The sequence below is a fragment of the Trachurus trachurus genome, assembly GCF_905171665.1.
Source record: "Trachurus trachurus genome assembly, chromosome: 19".
In the NCBI taxonomy this organism is placed as follows: Eukaryota; Metazoa; Chordata; class Actinopteri; order Carangiformes; family Carangidae; genus Trachurus; species Trachurus trachurus.
This window is the reverse complement of record NC_139913.1, coordinates 6,843,326-6,866,927: the sequence shown is the minus strand read 5'-3', so window position 1 is coordinate 6,866,927 and position 23,602 is coordinate 6,843,326. Positions and strand designations below refer to the sequence as shown.

At 40.9% G+C, this 23,602-nt stretch overlaps 3 protein-coding genes across 4 annotated transcripts; all 3 read right to left on the bottom strand.

The window, feature by feature from the left end:
• Positions 1 to 6,271: 6,271 nt before the first annotated feature.
• Positions 6,272 to 10,758, bottom strand: dcakd (dephospho-CoA kinase domain containing). The gene is made up of 5 exons (XM_083994918.1): positions 10,449 to 10,758; positions 9,603 to 9,714; positions 8,857 to 9,060; positions 8,310 to 8,397; positions 6,272 to 8,012 (listed from the first exon to the last, which is right to left on the bottom strand). Exons 2-5 carry the CDS (start codon positions 9,712 to 9,714, stop codon positions 7,727 to 7,729), a joined length of 690 nt encoding a protein of 229 aa, XP_083851044.1. The 5' UTR covers positions 10,449 to 10,758; the 3' UTR covers positions 6,272 to 7,726.
• Positions 10,759 to 10,963: 205 nt separating this feature from the next.
• Positions 10,964 to 16,023, bottom strand: pus3 (pseudouridylate synthase 3). Of its 2 annotated transcripts, none has more exons than XM_083994302.1 (8): positions 15,895 to 16,023; positions 15,319 to 15,498; positions 14,839 to 15,097; positions 13,817 to 14,094; positions 12,935 to 13,118; positions 12,601 to 12,710; positions 12,310 to 12,482; positions 10,964 to 11,328 (listed from the first exon to the last, which is right to left on the bottom strand). In XM_083994302.1, the coding sequence occupies exons 2-8, from the start codon at positions 15,486 to 15,488 to the stop codon at positions 11,057 to 11,059; spliced, it is 1,446 nt and encodes a 481-aa protein (XP_083850428.1). In that variant the 5' UTR covers positions 15,489 to 15,498; positions 15,895 to 16,023; the 3' UTR covers positions 10,964 to 11,056. The 2 variants fall into 2 exon arrangements, with proteins under 2 accessions (XP_083850428.1, XP_083850429.1); XM_083994303.1 differs by having other exon boundaries at positions 14,839 to 15,091.
• A 574-nt stretch (positions 16,024 to 16,597) lies between these two features.
• On the bottom strand, positions 16,598 to 19,237 carry LOC311002287 (CD63 antigen-like; the record flags this gene model as incomplete). Its single annotated transcript, XM_083993607.1, has 7 exons — positions 16,598 to 16,669; positions 17,058 to 17,141; positions 17,230 to 17,367; positions 17,844 to 17,957; positions 18,087 to 18,161; positions 18,359 to 18,547; positions 19,190 to 19,237. The coding sequence occupies 7 exons, from the start codon at positions 19,235 to 19,237 to the stop codon at positions 16,598 to 16,600; spliced, it is 720 nt and encodes a 239-aa protein (XP_083849733.1).
• Positions 19,238 to 23,602: the final 4,365 nt, after the last annotated feature.

Below are 23,602 nucleotides of genomic sequence, written 5' to 3'. Positions count from 1 at the left end.
GGTCGAGCCGACCAGCGTTTCTTTACTTTCGGCTTCGTGGCGAGTCATGAGAATAACGCCGCCGAATCGCCGTTTATGGTCGGAACTACGACGGTATGTGATCGTCTTCGAACCCTTGACTTTAATTCTTGATGAATGAAAACATAAGTGTGTCTTGCGCCAGTCAAAGAATTTCACGGTGCGCGCGGAGGCTCATAAATGTAGTGTGAAAACGCTTCGCTTTTCCAAAACTCCTCGTTGTCCCTTTAACCAACTCCCTGCTCAAAATCATCGTACAAAATTTTGCGCCATTCCTTCGAGTAGATATGTCTGAGTAGTAGGTGCTATCAAAGTCGCTAAGTTTCATCCTCTGAGGACCATGAACGTTTGCGTAAAATTTCATGGTGATCCCTCAAACATTAGCTGAGATATTTTAAGTCTGATCCAAAGTGTTGGACCTGACTGACTGATCGTCTTTCAACGAGCCGCGCCGCTAGCGTGGCTAAAAATCAGTGTCTCCTCAGTACTGTCTGGCTGTCAATAACAACTGACATCGAACAGAATCCTGCCAGCTGCTCTGCCATCTTCTTCAGACCTATTATCTAAAGGGTCACCACAAGTCTGTGTATATCACCTTGGAGTCTAAAAATAAACAGTAAGTGTTATGTGTACACTAGCTGTGTAACTTATCCTTCAGGCTACAATCTGAAATGCAACACACTCACAACACTTCTGTGGAACTATAATATCAAGAGTTTGCAAAGTTGTCAGAATCATTTTTTTCAAGTGTAGGCTTGACAGCTGTGAGTTCATATATCATTTTATAAGGGAAGTTAACAATATTCCTTTGAAGAAAAACAACATCATGTCAACAACTCTGACATTTCTGCTCACAGAGGGAAATCTCCATCCAAAGAATGAAGGACATGATTACAGGGTAGTGACTGATTTTTTATGAGACCTCAAAATTTCCATTGTGAAAAGGACAATACTGTCATCAGTTCCTGCTGCTTTCTCATCAGTTCCCTCCCAGCTTCATGCCACTAGAGGGGTCAGCAAAGACAGAGGGGAGATTGCCTACTGTATGCATTCGTGATAAGCAATCCCAGTGCAATGGGTTCTTTATTATAACTGTCAACTATGCTACTTAAAGCAGAAGTGAGTGATATATTTGTGTTAATATAAGTCTTAAATAGTTATATCTTCCGACAGCAATCACTTACATAGAGTGTTTGGACTGAAACACGGGTCTCTCAGTCCCTCTGCTCTGCTCTGAGCCGAAGAGAAAACATTTATCGTATCCTACAGTTTTTATCCAATGAGGAGAGAGAACGGCATGCAGGGCTGTGTGTGCAGCCAAGGAACGCTGTGAATGTGGTGACGTAGCGACGAGGACTGTTATGGTGCGTTCAAGGAAACTCGTATTTTTCCGACCGTGAAGTCGTACCAGTTCGATCTGGTACGAGTTCACCGGTCGGAAGTTACGAGTGGCCGTTATAGTGACTTTCACCGGTAAAACAGGTCGGAAAAACACGAGTGGGTTGCCTGGAACGCTACAAAGTCGTAAGTTGTGACTTGAAGCTGTAATTTACGATTTCAAAAGCCTGCCTGGAACGCAGCATTAGCGAAAACGACCGGATCACTCACTTCTGCTTTAAAGGTCCAGTGTGTAGAATGCGGGTAAAACCGTGAAGCGTTCAGATTCTAGATTGCAGCACGCACGCACTCGCTCGCACTCACCCTTTCCATCAGCAAAGTGACGGTGGCTTCCGAGGACAAAAAAACTTGTTTATCACGACTGGGATGACTGGGAGTATTTCATGAGCATGGAGCGATGAGGTGAAGATCTAAACCACTTTACGATAATGTCTGCTGTTTCCTACTCCTTTCCTTCCGACTATTTCTTTGCTGGTCTATTTATGAACGCAAAACGCGCTCTCTGGCTGTCGAGCTGCTGTACAAACATGGCGGCGCAAGATGGCGACACTCTCTAAAGCAAGACCCTTGCTATATATAAAAGAACAATTATAAGTCTACGAAAACCAAACTAATTTTATTTTATAGCGATTATACACTTATACAAATATATTCATGGGTAGTATATTCAGATTTGCCAATAAACCTTGCCAATTATTACGCACTACGGAGCCCCAGATATGACATGCGAGAAAAAAATACTAATTTGTGGCCACAAAATACTAATAAGTTCCCACGGAATACTAATTAGTTCCCACGAAATACTAATTTGTGGCCACGAAATAGGACTGGACCTTAAGCTTGGGAACTAATTTGATGTGATTTCCGGATGCGATTGAGATGTTTTTGTTGACAGTTGGTGAGCAGAAGGTACAGTATAACAGTTTTACAACACTGATATTATATAATGTGGAAGTATAATATAATGCATTCCACATTTTTTATAAGTGTGGAGGTACATATAGTTCAAATAGAGGAGCATGGAAAAATGATTAAAAGCTAAAAAGTCATCAATTTGTAGTCGTGATCTAAAATGTGAACGGATGTAACACAGCAAGTGGCAGAGTGGGTATGAATACACAAAATAATAGTACATGCATGACAACATACAACGCTCGCTTCCCCCACTTCCTACCCATCATCACGCTTGATCTGGGGACTGTCCAGTGTGTCATGACTCAATACCATTGGCCTTGTTCCCTCATGGTCCTGACTGAGCCAAGGCTAACACGTAGGGACAGGTTGAGTCATGTGGCCGGGGACGCTCCGCTGGCGTGTTGCCTGTCTCTTCACCTCACCACAGTCCCGTGGATGCAGCCTGACAACGGGCAACGGAGGCGCTACGAGTGCCCCTTTCCTCAGCATGACACAAGGAGCCAGAGTTCAAGAACACTACAGTGGTTGTGGTTGCTCAGGCCGGTTTATTCTACCCGCTGGTGTCGAGCTGCATCTGTAACCTGTTGTACCAAGGGGGAGCGGTCGCATCTCAGTGGGTTTTTCATCATTCTTTCTTTGTGGTCCTAATCATCAAATAACTCAAACTCTAATCTACCATCATCTTGCACAACATCCTTCTCAGTCTCTTTTTAACGTGAGTCACTCTGGCTGCATTTCCTAGGAACACCTTTGTCAACAGAGTGGGAGTAAAAAAATGTTCTGTTACTTTGCTAATACCTGTTTTTAGCAGTGTCATTGCGTCTGACACTTTGGTCTAGACTGCAATGTCTCAGCAACCACTGGATTAATGAAATTTTTCTACAGCTGGCGCCCCAACAATGATTGGTGATCCCCTGACTTTTCCTGTGCTGCAACTAAAGGTTAAGTTTGTGGTTTTAGGGGGAAATATCCTGAAACAAATGGCTAGATTGCCATTAAATTTGGAACACTAATTATATATCACAATTTTTTTTTACTCAAAGTTCAACTTTAATGAACTTTGCTATGCAAATTTGCTCAGCAAGCAAAACTGATCTCCAAGGGAACTGAGAGTGAAAGACTTGAAATAGAGGAAGTGATTGTGAATTATTTGTTGTATTGCAACACTTTTTCAACCTCCTCTGCTCTGTTAGACTACTGCAAACTGCTACAAGACAAGAGTTGATATAAGGCTGTATGAAATGCAAAATAAATCATAGTGCAATTTCAGTGTGAATGGCCATTTTTTGCTTTATCTTTGTTGTTGGTTCTTACAAACGTGTCCCTTTAGAGGTAGAGTCTGGAGGTTTGTTCGATGCAGTTTGTAAACAAAACATTCAAACTGGGCCCCTCCTCTCGGGCTCAACTGTGCAGCCTCCTGCCCCTGACAGCAGCAGCAACAGCGGTCAGAACTGCAAAGAAAAGGAAATACAGTCCAAGTGAAGAGCGCTGGAGTGGTGGGTCGATCCCCGGCCGACAACGAGTGTTATGCTGTAACGAGTAGGAGCGCCGTTGCGGTGAGCTGGGAAGCGAATGCTAGCTGCCACCGACAAAGCAAAAGACCAAAATACAGGCGGGGTGATGGGGCTTTGCAGACACAGTCACCACCACACAGGACTAGAAGCCCATATGTGATGATTAAGATGGATTGCTATTTAAGTCTAGCGTTTATTTTTGAGCAAAAACCTCCAGACTCTCCCTTCATTCAAAATATGATTTGTTGGTCAGCTGTAGCAGTACAACTCTTATGGTGCTAACAATATCACAGCCTGTCGCCGGCTACAGCAGTTCACCAATTAGCTCTGTGATACTTTTGGGAGCTCACTGTTGCTTTTACATACACACCCATGTTCACACAAACACACTCAAAAACACAATGTGTCAGTGAAGAAAACCAAAAAATGGCTTTTGTATTCATTGATAAGTCACATTAATGCTATAAATTAACTAATTTAAACAGCCCCTGATAATACTGAACTGAAGCATATCACCCTCTAGGACTGCATGTGGTTTCATTATGTTGATTAAAAAAAACACCCCAGAACGAAACACTTTATACACAAAAAAAAACTCGTTAATGCAAAAGTTACTGAAAATGAAAATTAGTCTAAAATGCAGTTGTTTTTTTTCACGTTTGAGGCAAAGCTTTTTATTTTGTTTGCCTTTGCCCAGGCTGTTTTACCTTTCCTTTTGGCAATAGGCGTGGGATGATGAAAAACCACTCAGACAGGAGATTCCAAAATGTCGACACACTGTGGTGCCTTGGGCCGACTCTCTGAACATGATGGTGAGATTATAGAAGTCTTTACCCCCCTGCTATCAGAAAATTATTTGCTCTGCTCCCGGAGAGGACTCACAACACACAATAAAGCAGCGGGTTGCGCCTGCATCCATGCACTTTCACAAAGTGTAACAAGGCAACTTAAGACTTTCACCTTTTAGCTTGACACAGTCAGAATTAAACCCAATTTAAATTCAGACTGAGACTTCGCCACCCTTTTTCTGCCTGGAGCATTCACACTTGCTGCTACAGATATAGACTTCCTTCCACGCTCTGCATCTGGCCTCTGTCTGTGTCTGAGAAAGAGACTGAGAATAGGCACACTTGGAAATCTCTGCTGAACAGCTGGCTGCTCAGGGAAGCATGTTACCCTCTGGATCACGGTAGAGCCAGGTTTTTTCTTTTTGGGAAAAAAAAGGCAACCTAAGAATAGCATATTCTTCATCCTGGCTCTGAGTGGTGGCCATCCTGGACTGACAAGGGTCCAATATGACTGTTTGTATTATATGGACGACTGTACAGTGTGTTGTGTTTGCATGTGTTTAAAAGATTACATTGTGTGCGTGCGGCTGTTATTTTGTGTATTACATATGTATCCAAATGTGTGTCCAACGCAGCTTTTGCTTGACTGCTCCCCACCCACCACAGCCCGAGTCACTTTACATTAATTCTGCAGGGGCTTGATAAAAACAAAGAGCAGACCAGTGGGGGCTTCAGACGGGAGCCAAGTGAGCCACGCAGGCTTGTGGGCCCTCGGTGCCAGGGTGATGTCACTGCACCTGCCTGTGGGCCTGGAATTTCATGCCTAATGTGAACAAGAGCAAGGACATGACAACTAACCATTAATACAAGTTCATTACCATGGCCTCCTGAAGTTCTCTTGCCAACATTTCCTGCATGTTAAGATCGAGTTACGGTACATGGATTTCTCTGGGGCCAATATGATTTTTAATACATTGAAAATGTATAATCTGTTTAGATTTATTGAGTAAAAATAATTGTGAGAATTTGATTTTTGTCATACAGAACTCTTAATGAAAGTTTTGGACAATTGGTTAAAAACTAATTTATTACACTATTTCTCATTATTTTCCTTGAGAAAATAATTAATCCATAATAAAAACAGTAACATTTCTAGCTGGAGGTCAGAGCACTGCCCAGCTTTTATACATAATGACCAGTTTACTTTTTAAGAGTCCTACTGAGCATGTGAAATTATGCCTTAGTCTTAAATCTCCAAAATTAACAAAGACCAAATTCTAAATGGCTCTTAAACCATCCTTCAGGTATGGTGTACTGTAAAGAGCACCGTTTCAAAACATGCACAGAACGTGCACATTTTAAAACATAAAAAAAGTTAATTTCCCTTCATTAAAACCTACTTCAACTTGATTTCAGTGTATTTGCATTGGAGCTTTTTATGTTTCCAAATCGCACTTGTGTATATTTTATACACAGCTGTGATCCAAAGTAGTTCTGATATAACAAAATCACGTTAGTCCATCACAAACTCAAAGAAACTTTCCCTCCTACTAAGATTAAATTGAACAGAGCAAAACACACTGACACCATCAAACAGTTGTTCTTTTAAAACAGTGTTATATTTAAGTTAAGCAGCTACCTGTTACAAATGTTGTATTTTAGTTCCAAGTGAGTGTGCACCAAAAAACAAAAAAACGTCACAGACTTACAGAGGACATCTTCAAGTGTAAGAAAATACAGTGATAAATATAGTCTATTAATTCGTGTAAATTCACACTGTTCCCATTAAAAAGGATTGTCAAATACATTCTGTCATACATCTTCATCATTAATATACAATCATTGCATGTACTGTAAGCATCAGATTGTTCCTACTCAGCACTTTAATTTGTTTTTCTATGAGGGTACCACTTCCAAATTTAAATCATATACAGTACATGATTTGGGGATATCATATCACTGGTATTTTTTTATGTAAAAATTAGAGCTGCTGGAGAATAAATCAACACCACTTTCTCCAGCATTTTACTTGTTCATTTGCTCTCTCTAATGTCAGATGAATCTGTGTAATTACTCAAAATGTCTAATTTGAAAACCCTCATAAAGGTGTAACCAAATCAACAGTCACCGGCGCCAGTCTGTCCCAGTTTCATGGTTTCACTGTTGTTAGCTATGGTTTAACTGCTGTGTCAAAAATTAAGATTAAGCCAGTTTTTCAAGCTTCAATCTGCTGTCACTTCTATGACTGAGCAAAGGTGGGGGAGTTTGTACTGCAGCTGAGCATCTAAGTCAGTGGTTCTCAACCTTTTTGAGTCACGAGGCCGCCAGAATAACGAGGTTGGTGTCCAGTTATTTTGGGATATGATTTCTCTAAGCCCCACAGATAAACCAGCGGGTGTTTGTGCTGCGAAACGGTAAAATGAAGCGTGGTTAAAGTGGGGGGTGCCCGTGTAGGTGCGGACCTGTCCATGGTACTGAAACGGAGAGGAGGAGATCAGTAGACACGGGCAGAACGTGTTTGGTTTCCTAGCCCGCTAACTGTTTGTGGTTATAAATACGACTTTCTAATTCCATTCCTCCCCATTATCGCGAACCGCAGGCAGAAGGGGAAAAAAAGTGAAGGAACAGTCAACCAGGAAGAAATAGAGAGAAAGAGCAAAGCTGCAAGTTGTAGCTAGCTGTTTCTACACACCTCTTCTATGATGTTATTATTGTAAATGCTCTGATTAATAAGACGACAGCTATTATTTTTGTCCTCTACAACCACGTGGCCATGCCTTGCAAATGATACTGTGCCCAGGTTGAGAAGGTATCACCTTCATGTTTTAGTGTCTCACAGTAAAAACCCACACAAATTGCACATTGAAACCCTTCACACCAAATGACATTTGTCATAGTGAGTTAAAGTCAAAATTGTAAGTCCTTGTTAACTGTCAACAGAGCACATCATACCACTGAGTTGTAGTGGTGTGGGTGCTGTGGGACTAATCTCACAGTAAATTGCATCGATACCTCCGACCTGGCTCCCTTGTTTCTAATCATCTTGGACCACATCTTGGACCAAACCCCCTTTCAGCCCTCATCTTTCCTCTGTTAGGACAAAAGTATCTTGGCTGCATAGAGCAGTATCCCACTCAGACTAGCAGTGGCAGCGATAGCAATGACCCTCACTAAGAGGAAGTCCATGGAGTCCTCCAGCTTTGTGTGTAGCCGCAGGACCTGCCGATGGGTGTCCTCGCGGCTGCCCGAGTTCTCAATAACATGATTGGCCAAGCCGCGCTTTTCATTGAGCGGCATCTGGGCGGCCACGCGCTGCTCGGCCTGCTCCTGGGTCAGGCCGTCCCTCTGCATCAGGCGCGATAGCTGAGTGGGAGGGTCACTGAAAAGAAACAGACAATGGAGGTTATTTATGGTGCGGCCAGGGTGCCTTGTTAAAAAATCCAGAGGCAGTGAGTCATTCAAATAAAGCAGAGAGAGAGAGATGGAGAGTGAGAGAGAGAGCGTCAGAGAGAGGTAACCCATAACACAACCGGGCTTAATGGTCAGCGTGCGTCTGTCAAAACCAAACTGGGAAATATTGGATGATTATATAGATGAACTCCATAAACAAACAGTATTAAAAAACAATCTCCAAAGTGATGGGGCAAACGGAGGAAAACGAGCGGCGGTCTCTTACCAGTAAACCACTACAGTGTGGTTCAGAAACTGTGTGAGACGTCTGGTTTCAAAGAGAAGAGGCACATCCAGCACCACATAGCGGTACCCTAGGGAGATGGAAGAAGAGGGGGAGCATTGTAAAACCGAATTAATTAGTGTCAACACATTTACACTCCAACGCTGTGAAAATACCAGTAACACAATCAAGTTAATCGCTTTATGAGAACATACAAGTCCATCCAGCATGTTAAGTTAATTTTAAGGCATTTTCTTGAGTTTCTAGAGAATTAATGTAGTAAGTGGGAGTTGTACTTCTATTTATTTTTTTTTGTGTGTTACGGTTTGGTGAGTTTACAGGAAAAGATCTAAAGTGCAGCAACAACTTCCTACTTTCATCTCTAACTTTCACCCTCCACCTGATAAACTGCTGGTAATATTCTCAAATATCTCGCCCATAAAGCAGAAAGAAACAGCCTCAAACCTAAAGCCCATCAAAACAGATGTGCCTCGCTTTCGGTAAATTTTCCTGCTTTTCCCCCCCATCAAGACCTCGGTTCCTCCCTCACCTCTTATAAAGTAGTAGAGGATCTCTTTGAGCATCGCTTTGTGGATCTCTGGGTGCGTGATGGAGTTCAGCAGCTTCCTCTTCTCCTCGCTGCCGAAGATGAGCTGACCCAGCTTCTGCCTGTCGATCTCCCCGTTCTCCAGAAGGATCTCCGGCCCAAAGTGGTAGACAATGCGACAGTAGGCGGGGGTGTGCGGCTCCACAACTGTTGTTGTGATATCGGTAGCATTGTATCATTGTTTTAAATAATTGGGAAATGTTTCTGATGTTTTTTTAAAAATGTCTTTCAGGCAAACAAAACCAGTTAGCTTATAAGATTTTTAAAAAGATATGTAAGTATGGGGGGGGGGGGGCATCAACCAACAGTGTTAGTCTAATGCCTTATAGGTTCAGCCCTCCATGCAACTGTGTATTCACTAAGTTATGCAACCTTTTGATCTTCACCAGATAACTGAAACATCATCCCTGGAGTCAACAGAGACAGCCTTCATGATTCACACACTCTCTCCAAGACTTGGTCTTAATGAACCTCCTACAGGCTTAACCCCCTTATGTCTATTTCAGCATTTCATTATAATAATAATGATAAATGATATTATTACATAAAGTTTGCACATGTATGTGAATCACTGTTTCCATATGGGAGTTCTTCTAACAGGCTGCCTCCTGGAGGATAATACAGTTGTATTTAATTGGAGCTCATATAGACTGAGCAGTTTGCAGGGGAAGCAGATATTATTCACCTACCTTTCCTGGCCACAACGTCAGCATCAATAATGGGACACCCCAGCTCCCGCAGCATCGAAGACACCGCGCTTTTCCCTGAGGAAATACCTCCCGTCAGGCCCACCAGGAACATCTTCAAGCACAGATAAAGAAAGACGCATCAAAGTTATGTCAGTGTGTGGTGATGAGACTGTTACTGCAGCTGTTTATAGTGACGAAGAATGAAGAATTAAACAGAAATGACTGAAAATTGGAAAAGTGTCGCACAGATGAAACCTGGCAAAAAGTTCAAATACACAAATGAAAATAAAGTATTAAAGTATTTAAATCTATGTTTTCATCAAAGACATCTCCAGTGGTGACCAAAGTACTCAATACAAACACCTAAGTCAACACTGAAGTATTAGCCTAAACATTTCAAATGTAAAATATGGATATTATTACACCAACTAAGTGTACCAAGTTATTTAATATCACCATGCATTCCCATAATAAATGTTGCATTCACGTGCATACTGTTGGTGGAGATATTTCTTGCTGGTTGAAACCATAAACGCAGTACTCTGCATTTAGGAAACGAGGTTAACAACACGCCCCCTGCTGTGGAGGTGATGAGCAACAACACTCAGCTTATGGGAATAACAACTCTACTCATCAGTAAACACGGGGGGGAAACTGGTCTGACTGGTGTGCAAGAAGTTATTCTTAACTACACGAACTACTTGAGTTAAATTTAGGCTTGACAACCCGTTAACATGTGAATCATCAACCCGTAAAGAAGACCAACTGGTTACTTCGTAGTTTTAGCCTATATTTTTCTGTTATTGCTAGTAAACAACACACCTTTTTTTATTTTTGTGTCTTTACCTTGTAAACGTGAGAGCCTCCTTAAATCAACTGGACGTGCAGAGGATGGAAATCCGCGCCGAGCCTCAGTGTTGAGGCTGATGCAGTAAAAACAACCAGGGTTGCTAACAGGCTAACGTTAGCACAAGTGTTTATCAGGTCAAAACAACCTCAAAAATACGAACAAACGAAGCCGCGGCCATGTTGTGTCCGTTTTTATCAACTGTGCAGTCGGATAAAAACGTTGCACACAGTCTTATTGATTAATTTTGTTGCCGGTAACTCCAAACTATATTCAACTGTCAGCTAACGACCTAGCTTCTTAGTTTGGTGGGCGCTACCTTTAAAATCTTCCCACGTCTCTCTTCGCTCAGATTAGTTCCGCCTGTCTAATAAACCAAACACAGCGACTGCAACTGTCTCCAAAATGGGTTTATTTTAAAACAAAAAAAACAAAAATGGAGAAAAAAAAGTGAATGAAAATGGAATTACACCTTTTATGAAATAAAAAATAAAATTCATTTTGAGTACAGAAGTAAAACCTAAATATAATCTTTTCACATGAGCGATTGTACAATACAAATTGTACAAAATAAACTTTTTTATTTTGTATCAAGTCCATTTCTTCTTTAGACCTCCGCTTCCTGATCCGTACTTTGCTTTGATGATGGAATCTGTGAGGAAGGGGTGAGACTGGGGGAAGTGTGGGAGTGTTTGGACCTTTTTCCTCTGTGGACCATTTCACCCCCGTTCTCCCCTTCCTCCCGCTCCAGTCTGCCTCTTTTAACAAAATGATCTATCCTGGACTCCAGGCTCTCGCAGCACGGACGCTCCAGCAGCGGTCGGTAGTTCTTCTGCCTGCTGCCTTCTACCAGCCAGCAATGGTTAGAGGACACTCCACCTGTGAAAGCAATTTATGTACAGTAAGTTACACAACCAAATGATGTAAATGATGAAAATATTAATACAATATACAAGGATAGAGAACTATAAGTATGGGTAACAGAGGGAGGCCGCTATGGATTATTTCCATTATTCATCAATTGGCAAAATGATTTCCTCCATCACTAGACTAACAATTTTTAGTTTAAAGGTCAGAAAATCGTTTTTTAAAAAGCTCATTTTAATTTTCACAGCCCAAGGCGATGTGTTCAAATTGCTTGCTTAATTAATTAGTGGTAAAAACAGCAAATCCTCACATTTAAGATGGCACAAGCAAATGTTTGGCATTTTGGGTTGAAAAAACGTAAATTAAAGCTATTACTTTATTATCAACAATACATACATACATACATACATAATCACTAATTACTTTTGCAGCAGTCGTCTTCTCGAACCTTCTGGCCATGATCATACCATCACTCATGAAAAACAAAAAGCTATTTTCTATGCCTGAAAAGCATGACACTATGAATTCGAGAGTCCATTTGGAAACAATATGAATGCCCTACGAAATAAATAACTTCATGCTGTTGTAGTGTAAAGCCGCAACAATTAATCAAACAATAATCGATTATTAAATTAATCATCTACTATTTTGATAATTGGGTAGTTTTTTTTAAAGAAAAAAAGTCAAAATTCTCTGATTTCAGCTTCTTAAATGTGAATATTTCTGGGTTTCTTTGTTCCTTTATGACAACACTGAAGATCTCTTTGGTTTGTGGACAAAACAAGACATTTGAGGAAGTCGTCTTGTTGTTTGGGAAATGCTGATTTACATTTTTTTAACATTTTATTGACCAAACAACTAATTGATTAATTGTTTTTTTGTAATCGACAGATGAATCGCTAATGAAAATAATCGCTACTTGCAGCCCTATTTGTACTGTGATCTTTTTTTGATACAAGCTAATTAATATTTCTATCTAAATTAACCTCTTACCTTTGGCCTCCAAACCCTTCATCATACCATGTATGACCTGGGTCCTGACTGCACTCTGGGTCCAGTGTTGCTGCAGTGCAGACAGGACATAGTTCACCTCTTCTGCATCCTGCTTCCAGCTCACACCTTCAAAGTGGCAGTCATACAGCACCAGAGGGAAATCTACTGCCATGCTGGGGACAAGAAGAACAATGGTTAAAGGTTACTTAGTTCATAAAGCAGATGTTTTATGCATATTTGTGCCAGACTCCTAGTGGGAGCGAGAAAAAAAAAGGTAGTTGTTCAATTCACCTGTATTGGGGCTTCCTAGGGTTACTCTGCACATCCAGAAGCTGATTAATTATCTCTATAGTTTCCAGTTTCTGCCCTATCAGGAGCAGCACTGCCATCATGCATCGTACCTGTGGTGTAACACAACAGAGACCGCAAAGGTCACTAATCAAAGTGTTCAAAAAATTTGAAAGAAATTAGCTCCACAAGAAAGCATATCTGAATTGCAAACTTCTAAGCAGCACTGTTGTTGGTTTTATTATTTAAAAAAACAAAACAATGAACTTGAATACTTTATCTTAAAGTGAATATTATTTTTCAGACAAGAGCCATGAAAAAAAACACGTCTTCATACCTGGTGGTAAAGGAAAGCCAATCCTTTGATTTCAAATATGAAGAGATCACATTGATCTGTGCTGGAGGTTTGCTCAGGCCGCACAGGTGTAACGGATGCCGACAGGATGGTCCTCTCAAACTGCAGGACTCCGTTGCCCACATCCATTTTGCACAGGTTGCGAAAGTCGTGGGTGCCTTCGTATCTGTCGGGGGCCAAGAGGGGCTTCAAGTTAGATCTATTAACTTCCAATCCAATCCAATCCATTTTATTTATAAAGCACAATTTAAATAAACACAAAGGTTTCCAAAGTGCTGTACAGTAAAATAAAAACCATAAAACATACTAAGAAAGCAGAAAATACTAAAGATAAAAACACAAAAAAACATAGGGAATAAATATTCTGTCCACCCCGGGTAAAATATCTGTACACATAAAATCAACAACCTACGTAGCGCAAAAAGCCAAAGAAAAGAGGTGGATTTTAAGAAGAGTTTTAACATTAGACAGTGAGGAGGCCTGCCTAATGAGCAGTGGCAGATCATTCCATAATTTTGGAGCTGCCACGGAAAACGCTCTAGTTTTGGGATCGACTGGGTGTGTAGGCCGTGTAGAAGCTCAGAGAGGTACGATGGGGCAAGACCATTTAGAGATTTAAAAGCATATAAAAGGATTTTAAAATGAATTCTAAAGCTGACTGGTAGCCAGTGGAGTGAAGCTAAAATCGGTGTAATGTGCTCAAATTTTCTTGTGCCAGTTAAAAGACGTGCAGCTGCGTTCTGTACTAGTTGAATACGTGCAATAGAGGACCCACTAGCCCCCCATATAAAGTGCATTGCAGTAATCCAGCCGAGTTCAACTGTGTGACATCATTGTTTCCGGTTTTGCATCTTCTTCACCCACCTTTTTGCAGCATCTGCCATCAGCGCCACATCCAAAGACCCTCGGGGGAAGTAGTAACGGTACGTGCGGGACTGACAGTCAAAGCGTGCACTGAAACCCTCAGCGACCGGCGCCCAGTCCAAGATCCTAATGTCCTGGGGCAGGACTCGGTTCAGCATCTTCACATACGGGACCTCAGGGACGTCAGCTTTATTCTTGGTGCTTGCGTCAACATTTTCGGGAAGCGTGACGCCCAGTCCTCCACAAAACTGCGTGGAGCGCAGATCGATGGTAATGACCTGTGGTAAATAGGCAGTTTTACTTGACTACATGACAACAACCCACACACACACATCACCTGTAGATCATGCTCGTTATTAAAGGGATAGTTCAACATTTCTTGCAGATTGGCTAATGGCTATAGTCATAGCAGTAGGTTCGTTCGTTACCTTTAAAGCTATTTTTAGAACAGTGGAGCAGAGCCATGAGCTGCTCAGAGCCGGAGGCTAATGGGATTTCTTGGTTTCCCTCATCAAAATCATCAAATACACAAACCAACAACTCCAAAACGCTCTTGTGGACAAGTTATGATGTTGACAGACATTCACCACGCTATGAGATAATAACGGAACGTTACGAGTTGTTGTTTTCGAGGTGAATTCATGCAAAACAGCTGATGCGCGTTCCTGTTGAGGGCAGTTTTTCGGCTAGCAGTTTCTGCATTTGCCTTGAAAACAACTGTCTCGTAATGTTCAGTTATTATCTCATAGCGTGGTGAATGTGCAGGTCACAGCTTGTCCACAAGAGCGTTTTGGAGTTGTTGGATTGTGTATTTGATGAGTTTGATGAGGGAAACCAAGAAATCCCATTAGCCTCCATAGCGTAGCTCTGAGCAGCTCGCGGCTCGCTCCGCCGTTCAAAAAACAGCTTACACCGACAATTAAAGTTAACGAACCTACTCCTAAGACTATGGGGATAATGGCAATGGGCCAATTTGCCAACAATGTTGAACACTCCCTTTAACACAATCTGGTTGAACTCACCTGGGAGAAGGCGCTGACTCCTTTATCCGTGCGACCACACCGGTGATAGTTGGAGCTCTGTCGGTCCTGGATCAGCCGAGTCTTCAGCAAAGCCTCGAAGAGTCTGGCCTCCACGGTGTTGTCCGTGTTCTCTTGCACGGCAAAGCCCTGGTAGGCCCACCCCAGGTAGGCCAGCCGCAGAGCCACATGGCGCCTCGGGTGGGCAGAGAAGTCAAAAGGACGCTGCTTGTTTACTTTCTTTCCCCTCTTGCTGCTGCAGCTGTTGGCAAGGCAAGGCATCTTTATTTATATAGCGCATTTCATACCAAGGCAACTCAATGTGCTTTACATATAGACATAACGTTAAAAAAAAGAAGCATAAGACAGAATAAAAACAAACAAAACACTAAAAACAGAGTTAAAAGCGAGAGCAAATAAAAGAAAATAGATACAGTTTTAAGTTATCAGCTATAAGCACATGAAAAGAGAAATGTTTTTAACCTGTTGTTGGCGTTACCACCAGGCTTACAGTCTGAGTTTTCATTGGTAGATGGGCTGGACGTCAGCTCCTCTCCATCCTCTCCAGCTCCTCTGCTTCCTCTCAGCTGAGACTTGAGCTTCTCCACCTCGGCCTCCAGCTCCTTTATTCGCTGGGTTAATGCTTCTGACATGGTGCTTTGTCTAGACAGTTCAAACAGGATGATGGGGTTAGGGTTATGATGATTTTTTTTTTTTTTTTTTTTGCTTTTACAAGTAATAGTTCTGACTCTGCCCTACAGTCTTGATCATTTGAACATCCATTCCACATACTCAGCTACATATTCAGTTATTCAATTTTACACCTCAGTGTTTAAGGACGTTGTGCAGAATGATATTAACTTCTTATTCAGTACAACTAGACTTAACTCACGGAGGTCCCAGAGAGTTACTGTTACTACAGGAGTTTATACAGCACAGCACACTGACCGGCTAAATGCTAACATTAAGTTAACCCACACTGACTGTTTTGCTCGAGTGCCAAGTTATTATTACATTATGTGTCGGTTGAAACAATATGGAAGTAAACAGAGTCTTTACCTGTGTTATTTCTTTCACTGGCTCTGATAAACCTCCTGCAGTGCTTTCCAGTCACTTTCCCAAGCTCCTGCCGCTCACATGCTGCTTCTCATGCTTTCATGCTACTGGTTTGCTAAAGTCGGACCAATTTTGAGAGCGGACACACTTCCGGTAGAGGGTTTCCGGGAAATGTAGTTTACTCTTTAGCCTAGCATAACGTGATTATTTCCTTACCCGTGATTTACATTATTATTATTTTTTATCTATGATGTTAAGTTGAAATTGAAATATCACCTGCATGGAAGAGTATCATCCTATTTAATTTGAACCCCAATGCTTGCAACTATAAATATATTGCTTACAGTTTACTAAATGTCATTTTTAACTTAATGCTTGCACTATTTGCAAAGGGACATCTCTTCAAAGGTTAGTAGGTTATTATGCAAAACCAATATACATGCAGATTGAACCAGACAACCACTTGACCACCACATATCACACTTTTATTGAGCATATGCATGGTAGATAAATAATATGACATTTCTAAAGTGTTTCCATTGTCATAGACCATAGTCCTAATTTAAACAATTTCCAAATGTCAAAAGCAGAAGCAAATAAAATGGAATATATCTGAGCAAATATATGAAGAAACAAACAAAATCAAAGCAAAACTGTCATTAATTTTCGTCGACAGCTGTGTTCAGGCACCATGGCTGACCATGGCCTAGCTGAAGTTTTGATAGTTTTTTCTTTTCATATCCAGACACAAGCACACCCCGACTAACACTCCAAAAACCTGTAACAAGAAAAAGGTTGTAAGTTACTGGCAGCAAATGACCTTACAGACGGGTCAAGCAGATTTTTTCTCTCGGTAAATTCTAATTAATTCTGGATTTCACGACCTGGGGCAAACAGGATGAGAAACGCCTTATTATCATTCATGTCAACCTCTCCTTACTTCGTTTTCAAATGTCTGCATTACCGCTGTTTATATGAAAATCTTCACATGCAAATTGTTGGAATTTGCATATAAATTATCTACTTAAATGAATTTGTAAATCATGAAATACCAAATATATGTTTAAAAGGCATTTCTGTACAATAATACATCCTCATATGCAAGACAAATATGTTATAGAAAATTAAAAAGTGTATGAATTCCACAATTATTCCAAAGACTTTACCTCTGTGACTCCAAGAGCAATGCAGACAGCACCTACCCACACCAGATTTTTCAACAGGAAGAGCTTGATAGCCGTGATACAACCCTGAAGAGGAGCCCACACATGAGATAAAATTTAAAAAAATTAAAAAAAGATGAAATGCCTGAGCTTGTAATGCGTTTTCCCAGCTGACCTTTGTGTAGATGTGGGTCTTGTCATGTCCACAACCCTCACTCTTCACCATGCAGCAGGAATCGGGCACAGCATCGTGGTTTTCCCAGCCCACGCTCGTGGACCAGTTTTCAGGGCCGTCTGCGCCACAGCATTGAAACTGTGTACAACACAACACAAGGATGGCATTAAATCAGTGATGTGCTATAGACATATACTATGCTGAACATGTTCCCCCAAAACAATGAAAAGTTCTTTGGGGGTGCTGGATAGGGGCCCAAAAGTATTTTTAATAGCTCAGAACACTGAGTGTTTCATTATTATACAAATTTACTTAATTATTCAGAAAGCATTGTCTTTCTACTGTGTGTCCCAATTACCAATCAACAGAGCAGGCAGTTTCCCTGAGGCCCCACACCTTTAGGGGGGTCTGGGGGCTTCATGTTCAGCTTGTGGCAATATAGAGTGATTTTTTTTTTTTTTGGCAGACTTTGATATTTCAATTTGTAATGTAGCCTGCTTGCTTACATGATGCAAATTGCAGCATAATACAAGAAAGATTATGGGAATAAACTTTTTAAATTATTTTCACCAAGCACCTCTTGCAAATACAATAACATGAAGATTGCATATAACCTTTTCCTGAATTCTGTCAATGGCGTGTCTGTTCTCTGGGCTGTAGTCACTGATCACTGATGTTGCTTTGGCATTCATACCGCTGTTCATACTACCAAGCTTCAGCAGGACGGTCTATGGAGAAAATGTGATTGAAATATCACCATCATCAGGACTAGCACTTTATTTTATGAAACACTGTTGTTAATATACCAATTTCAGCCATAGATCATTCCCAAAGGAGAATGGATTTCAGTATCTTACCCTGCTGCGGAATATGTAGAAGGCAGCGCCAGTGAGAACCTCCAACAGGATGATCACTACCAGGATGCAGATGAACTAGTTCATGAGGAAACAGAGTGAGTATAGTGTAAAAGGTCAGCCGTGTCCCATCTGCCTTTAATAATATAAAACATACACCAATCTTCCAATGTGTCATGTTAAAGTCAGAACCGGTCATGACCCATAGATGTGCTCTTCATAAGATCTAATGAGAAGACAACATCAAACCTATTATGGGAGATGATGTTACTTACACAAGCCACCATAGAAGAATTATCTATGAATGCCCCAACATGGCCCAAGAGGGAGACGAGGGCTATGGTGACACCCACTGCAATGAGGACTATAGCAATTTTCGACAGGCCGCTCCCTGCAAAAGTGCCTATCTGCGAGTAAGTCGAGTACTGCAGCGCCCCGATAGTGATGAGGGCAACCCCAGACGCCTGAAAGAGAAATTTAACAACTCCACGTTAATTCAACGCTTTATATAACAGCATTAAACCCGATGAACGCAGCTATCTCTGCTGGTGTCAGTCTGCTCCATTATAGGGCTGAGTCGCCTCTTTGCATCTCTCAGATACTTTTTATGAAATTTCTTTGTGTGTAAAAAAAAAAGAATATAGGGATAAATACCAATTTTGCTGTTCATTGTCAAAGTTTTTCTAATAGTTTCTCCAAAATAACAATTAAGTTATGCTGGAAAGTTACCTTTTTCACTTTCAATAGTTAGTAATTGGGACTTTTTGGGCAACTATTTGATTTCTTTCTGAACATGTAGAAGTTCACACACACCAACACCCCATGCTGGTTCATTTTGCCCAGACTCAGACTGATTATCTTTCATATTCATTACTCTGCCCAACCACTGAGACCCGTGAGACCATCTAATATGAATATGTTTGATTCTACCAGAAAGAAAAATCTTTCAAAGTATCCAGTAAATGACTCTCACTCCCCTGCCACCTCTTTTATTTCTTACAGTGTTTGACAAATGAGGGATTACAATTACAGCAGACTTCCTGCACTGCTTCAAAGGAGTTACACACAATAGTTCATTCACAAATGAAATGACTCATGTTACTTACCAAGAAGAGCGCGTTGAAGAAAATAAACGCACATTTTAAACTGCACATTGTGAGGGCTTGATGCAGGCGGTCCGATCCTTTTTTAAATAGGTTTATACTCTGTTAGAATAGGAGGAAACCAGAGATACAGCCACAAACTGTCCTCGCTGTCCGAAGGTGTGAAGTGAACAGATGAAGATTAGCACCTAAAAGTTACTCAGAGTCACACGAACTTATGAAAATGAACAGGCAGCCTGATAAAAGTTTATCTTACCAAAACATGATGTCACTGTTGGACCATTTGAATAGTAGCATCACTGAAGCTGCATCTAGGTATCAAGTAGTAACCTCTTAGTATGATGGGAATACAATGCAATTAATGGAAAACTGAGTATAATAGGCCATATCTGACACTGATATTAGCAGCTGTTTGCATGATTCCTGAAGCTAAATCAAAGTTTGGCATCATGTTCTACACTTTAACTTTATTTCTTCAGAGAAAATATGATCAGAGAAACGATTTTATTCTATTCTATATGAATTTATATCATTCAGAACTAAATCTTTTAAAATATGTGTTGTAAAAAGTTGCAGTTTCTTTCTGTCACATCTCACTGTGCTGTTTATACTTGCAGCCATCTCACCACTGTACATTGCCTTAGGGGCTTCCTCCATCCTTTTGATGACCAGGCTCTTCACCATGAGCTTCTCCACCAGCGTAGGGATCTGAAGCAGCTGCGGGAGAAACCTGATCCGGCTCCACAGGCTGGAAGAGGACCAAGGCCTCTGGCCGCAGCACAATAGTCTCCACCACGGTTCCCTCGGGGGGAGAGAGAGACCCAGAGGATGTTTGTGACACACTGCCCGAACTGAGTGTCCCTCTTCTTTGATTCGTGTCCTTTTTCTGCCTCCATCTCTTGTGTTTCTCTTCTCCCCCATTTTCTGCTCTCTCTCAGAGCTCAGGCCAGACAGCATCAGGCTGTGAAGGACCATGCTGCTTCCTCATTTCAGAGCAATTTACAATGTACTTTACTCTGTCCACATTAACTTCTGAATCACAGCAGGGAAACGTGATGACAACAACACAAGGTTTTCCCCAAAAAGTTGTAAATGGGTGTGAGTGGGTGAGAGAGGGTTTTGTCATAGCTCATTATTTTATCTGTTGCAGGCCAAGTCATTTACGTGAACACAGAAGTGTGTGGTGTTATCTTTGCTCTGCTGTCTGCCACTTTATCTGCCTGTTCACATTTGCCTGCAAAGAAATTCAGGCTGAAGAGATAAAGAAGAATATTTACGACTATACTACAGCTGAGTCTTCACAATATCATCTATTTTATCACTTCCAATGTTTATTAAAGGACTGTGGTTGACATACTAGTCTTGATCCGACAGTCTGGCCATTGATCCTATAACAGATTTTTATCAGTTCTGCAGTGTACGGTAAACAACCACAGGAGGGCACCATTTGACGTTTTTTAAATTATAGTATCAGTTTAAAATCATGTTATCAGTAGGGTATGGTTCACAAATACTTGGCTTGCCTTCACTGGCTTTAGAGTTCATGGAGTGATGAATTGATTACTTCTGCAGCTGTCTGAAAGAATTAATGGGAACAGGAAGTTCAATACTTGACACTGAGATCGAGAATCTTTGGTGGACTTCATGGGAACCGGAAGTTGAATGATTACCATAGTTGGGATGTTATGTCACAGAGAGGGAGCATTGTCCCTTCCACTTTTTGCTTTTCCTGTTTTGAATTCCGTAAGTCCTTCAAAACCTTGAATGATTTCCCTCTGATAAGGATAATTTTCTTGGAAAGAGGCGGGGCTGGGAGGCCTTGTTATAAGACTATTGAGATGAAAGGTTGTACAATGACTTCTTAATGTTGGAAAGATCCATATTGGGTAAAATGGGGCACCACTAAAGCCCCTTACATATAGCTACCATACCCATAGGAGGCCTATGGTATGTTTTCCCCCTTTTATGGCTGTTTCAAAAGAATGTGCCACATCTGGACTGCAGTGGATCAGTTCACATTTTCCACGTTTTCAACTAGGTGATATTATGTGCTTCCTTTCATCCTGCCATTCCTTTCCTTTCCGTTACATTTGCATGATAGAATATTAAGAGCATTCACTCATATCCACAACACAGTAGATATTTGAATAAAACTAAGGCATGACCACTTTCATATGCAAAAAACAAAACAAACACCAACAACGTGAAATTGCACTATACACAGCAACAAAATGGAGGAAAAAACCAAATCGCACTGACATTCAAAGTAGGTGGCATGATAGTTTAGCCAAAGACGGTTTAGAAACAGTAGTTTAGTCATAGTGGAGTATCTCTGGTTTAGCTAAAGCTAATTCACCCACTTTTACCTTTCCTGTAGGCCCAAGTGAACATTCAAATGTAGGCTAATGTCACTAAATCTTAGAGAAATAGAATTTGTTATACAGCATAAATAAAGCAAAAGCAAATCATTATGGAGAAAAAAACTGAACAAAACAAAACAAAACCACAACAACAAAAAAACACTACTGCAAACTAACTGTCTCTCTTTAATTAGTGCAATTACTATAAAAATAACCTTCAAAAATATAAGAAATTATAGATTATAATTTAATATGGTGCAAAGGAATAAGGAAATTGACACTGCTGCTAGCTAGGCTGTCTCTCTACAATTCATGCAGTTACCTTAAAAATAACATTTAAATAGATTAAATTATACATTAATCTATTAAATATATCCAAATGGACAAGAACACATTATGTTAGTATGTTCCTCTACCTTGTTCTAGCAAAGATCTTTACTTGGCAAAGAAGGTTGACATTTTCACCCTTCATGGACTGTAGTTACTATGCTAACGCCTTACATCAGCCACTTTATTTATTCATTGGACCACAACTGTATAAACTGTTTTCACTGAGACAAACTGTTTGTGTGTTCTGTGTGTGTTCAGGTAGGCTACATTTGTGATCTTTCTTTATACTGGAGAGCTTAGAAGTGGGCAGAGTGAGTCTTCCCGTCAGTAAACAGTTAAGCTTTCGTCGATGTTGGTTGGGTCCATCAATCAACATGCTTTTAGGACCAGGGGTCATGTTTGTAGTCTCAAGTAAATTATGTGCCTCCCACCATATGGTACTACTTACACAATACATACCAACCACTGTAATGGTTTCCTTACATTCTTCCACTAACCACTACTGAGTGAGATGTGTCCATTTAAAACCACAACACAGGAGCCCGCACTTGGTCTTTTTTAACGAATTAGTGTCAAATGTATCAGCAACATAAAGTTAATTCAATATTTCAATATTAAGCAGACAGTAGGCTAATGGGTTATGCCAAAAAAATATAAATATATATTTACAGTTCCACAAGTATCTCGACAACTGACAATGAATCATAGGCTTGTTGCACTAGATGGCACTATATACATTATAAAGAAATACAATACAATGTAGTTAAGGTGATAAAGTTTTATTGATCCATGTGATGTTGTTTTATTTACTGGACTTAGATGAAAACAAAAAGAGCATCTTTCAGCAACATGTTCTTTTATTCACATACTAAATAAAAGTCTAAATAAAGCCAATGAAGCTGCCAGATAGACTGGGTGAAACTGCTTTCTGAATAATAATAGGACCTACCAACTACCCTCATAGGTTTTAGAGAAAAACCACTCTGTGTAACCAGCAATCTCACAACAAAGGGGTAAATGAAAGCACACCATGGGGACACACCCAACCAGCAGCTATCTATTTCCATATCAACAGAAATAATGGTGTCTCATTTACCAGTGGAGGATAGTGTCTGTGGTCACATGATTCCACCTCGTTCACTCATTCAAAGAAACTCTACCCCGGAAATCCAGAGTTTCAAACGGCCACTTCACACATCTTTCTGCATGTTGTTTTTTGCACAGTAGTCAATGCTTGCATAAAGCTGCCCTACTGGATCTCCTTGATTCCTGTGGCGACTGGCAGTGTGGCTCAACCTCTAGCCTGCTGAGTGTTTACATGGAATAGAGTGAAATGGCGAAAAGAAGCTGACAGCGGGGGAGAGGCGATTGAGTGTGTGTATGAAGAGTGGCTTCAGGTAAGCTGTTTTTTTTTTAGACTTGTTTGGTGTGTGTGTCTTTCTTTAATCACCATCCATCTCATTGTTCTCCATTTCTCGTCCTCTCCATGACTCTTTTCTGTCTCCCACACACATTTCCTACTCCAGTTTCTTAGTATCTCTTTTGTTTTCAAACACATGTGTCTCTGTCTCTCACTCCCTCTGACTGAAAAGAGACCAGTTCTCCAGAGTACCAGGGGGACAGTGTGGGGGCAGGACATGTGTGTTTTTAATTGGCCTTCTGATAAAAGCGTCTGTTTCCTGTGTACTGTGGGGCTGAGGGTGGGTAGTGATTTCAGAGGCAGACT

What these genes read in the sequence shown, in the direction of transcription:
- pus3 (XM_083994302.1), bottom strand. Translation starts at nt 15,488, where the DNA reads ATGTCAGAAGCATTAACCCAGCGAATAAAGGAGCTGGAGGCCGAGGTG. An exon ending in TGGCTTTCCTTTACCACCAG is followed by an intron (nt 12,711 to 12,934) that starts GTATGAAGACGT and finishes GTTACACCACAG; the next exon opens with GTACGATGCATGATGGCAGT. An exon ending in GAAGGGTTTGGAGGCCAAAG is followed by an intron (nt 11,329 to 12,309) that starts GTAAGAGGTTAA and finishes TTGCTTTCACAG; the next exon opens with GTGGAGTGTCCTCTAACCAT.
- dcakd (XM_083994918.1), bottom strand. Translation starts at nt 9,714, where the DNA reads ATGTTCCTGGTGGGCCTGACGGGAGGTATTTCCTCAGGGAAAAGCGCG. An exon ending in TGACGTTGTGGCCAGGAAAG is followed by an intron (nt 9,061 to 9,602) that starts GTAGGTGAATAA and finishes TCACAACAACAG; the next exon opens with TTGTGGAGCCGCACACCCCC. An exon ending in CCTCTACTACTTTATAAGAG is followed by an intron (nt 8,398 to 8,856) that starts GTGAGGGAGGAA and finishes CCATCTCCCTAG; the next exon opens with GGTACCGCTATGTGGTGCTG.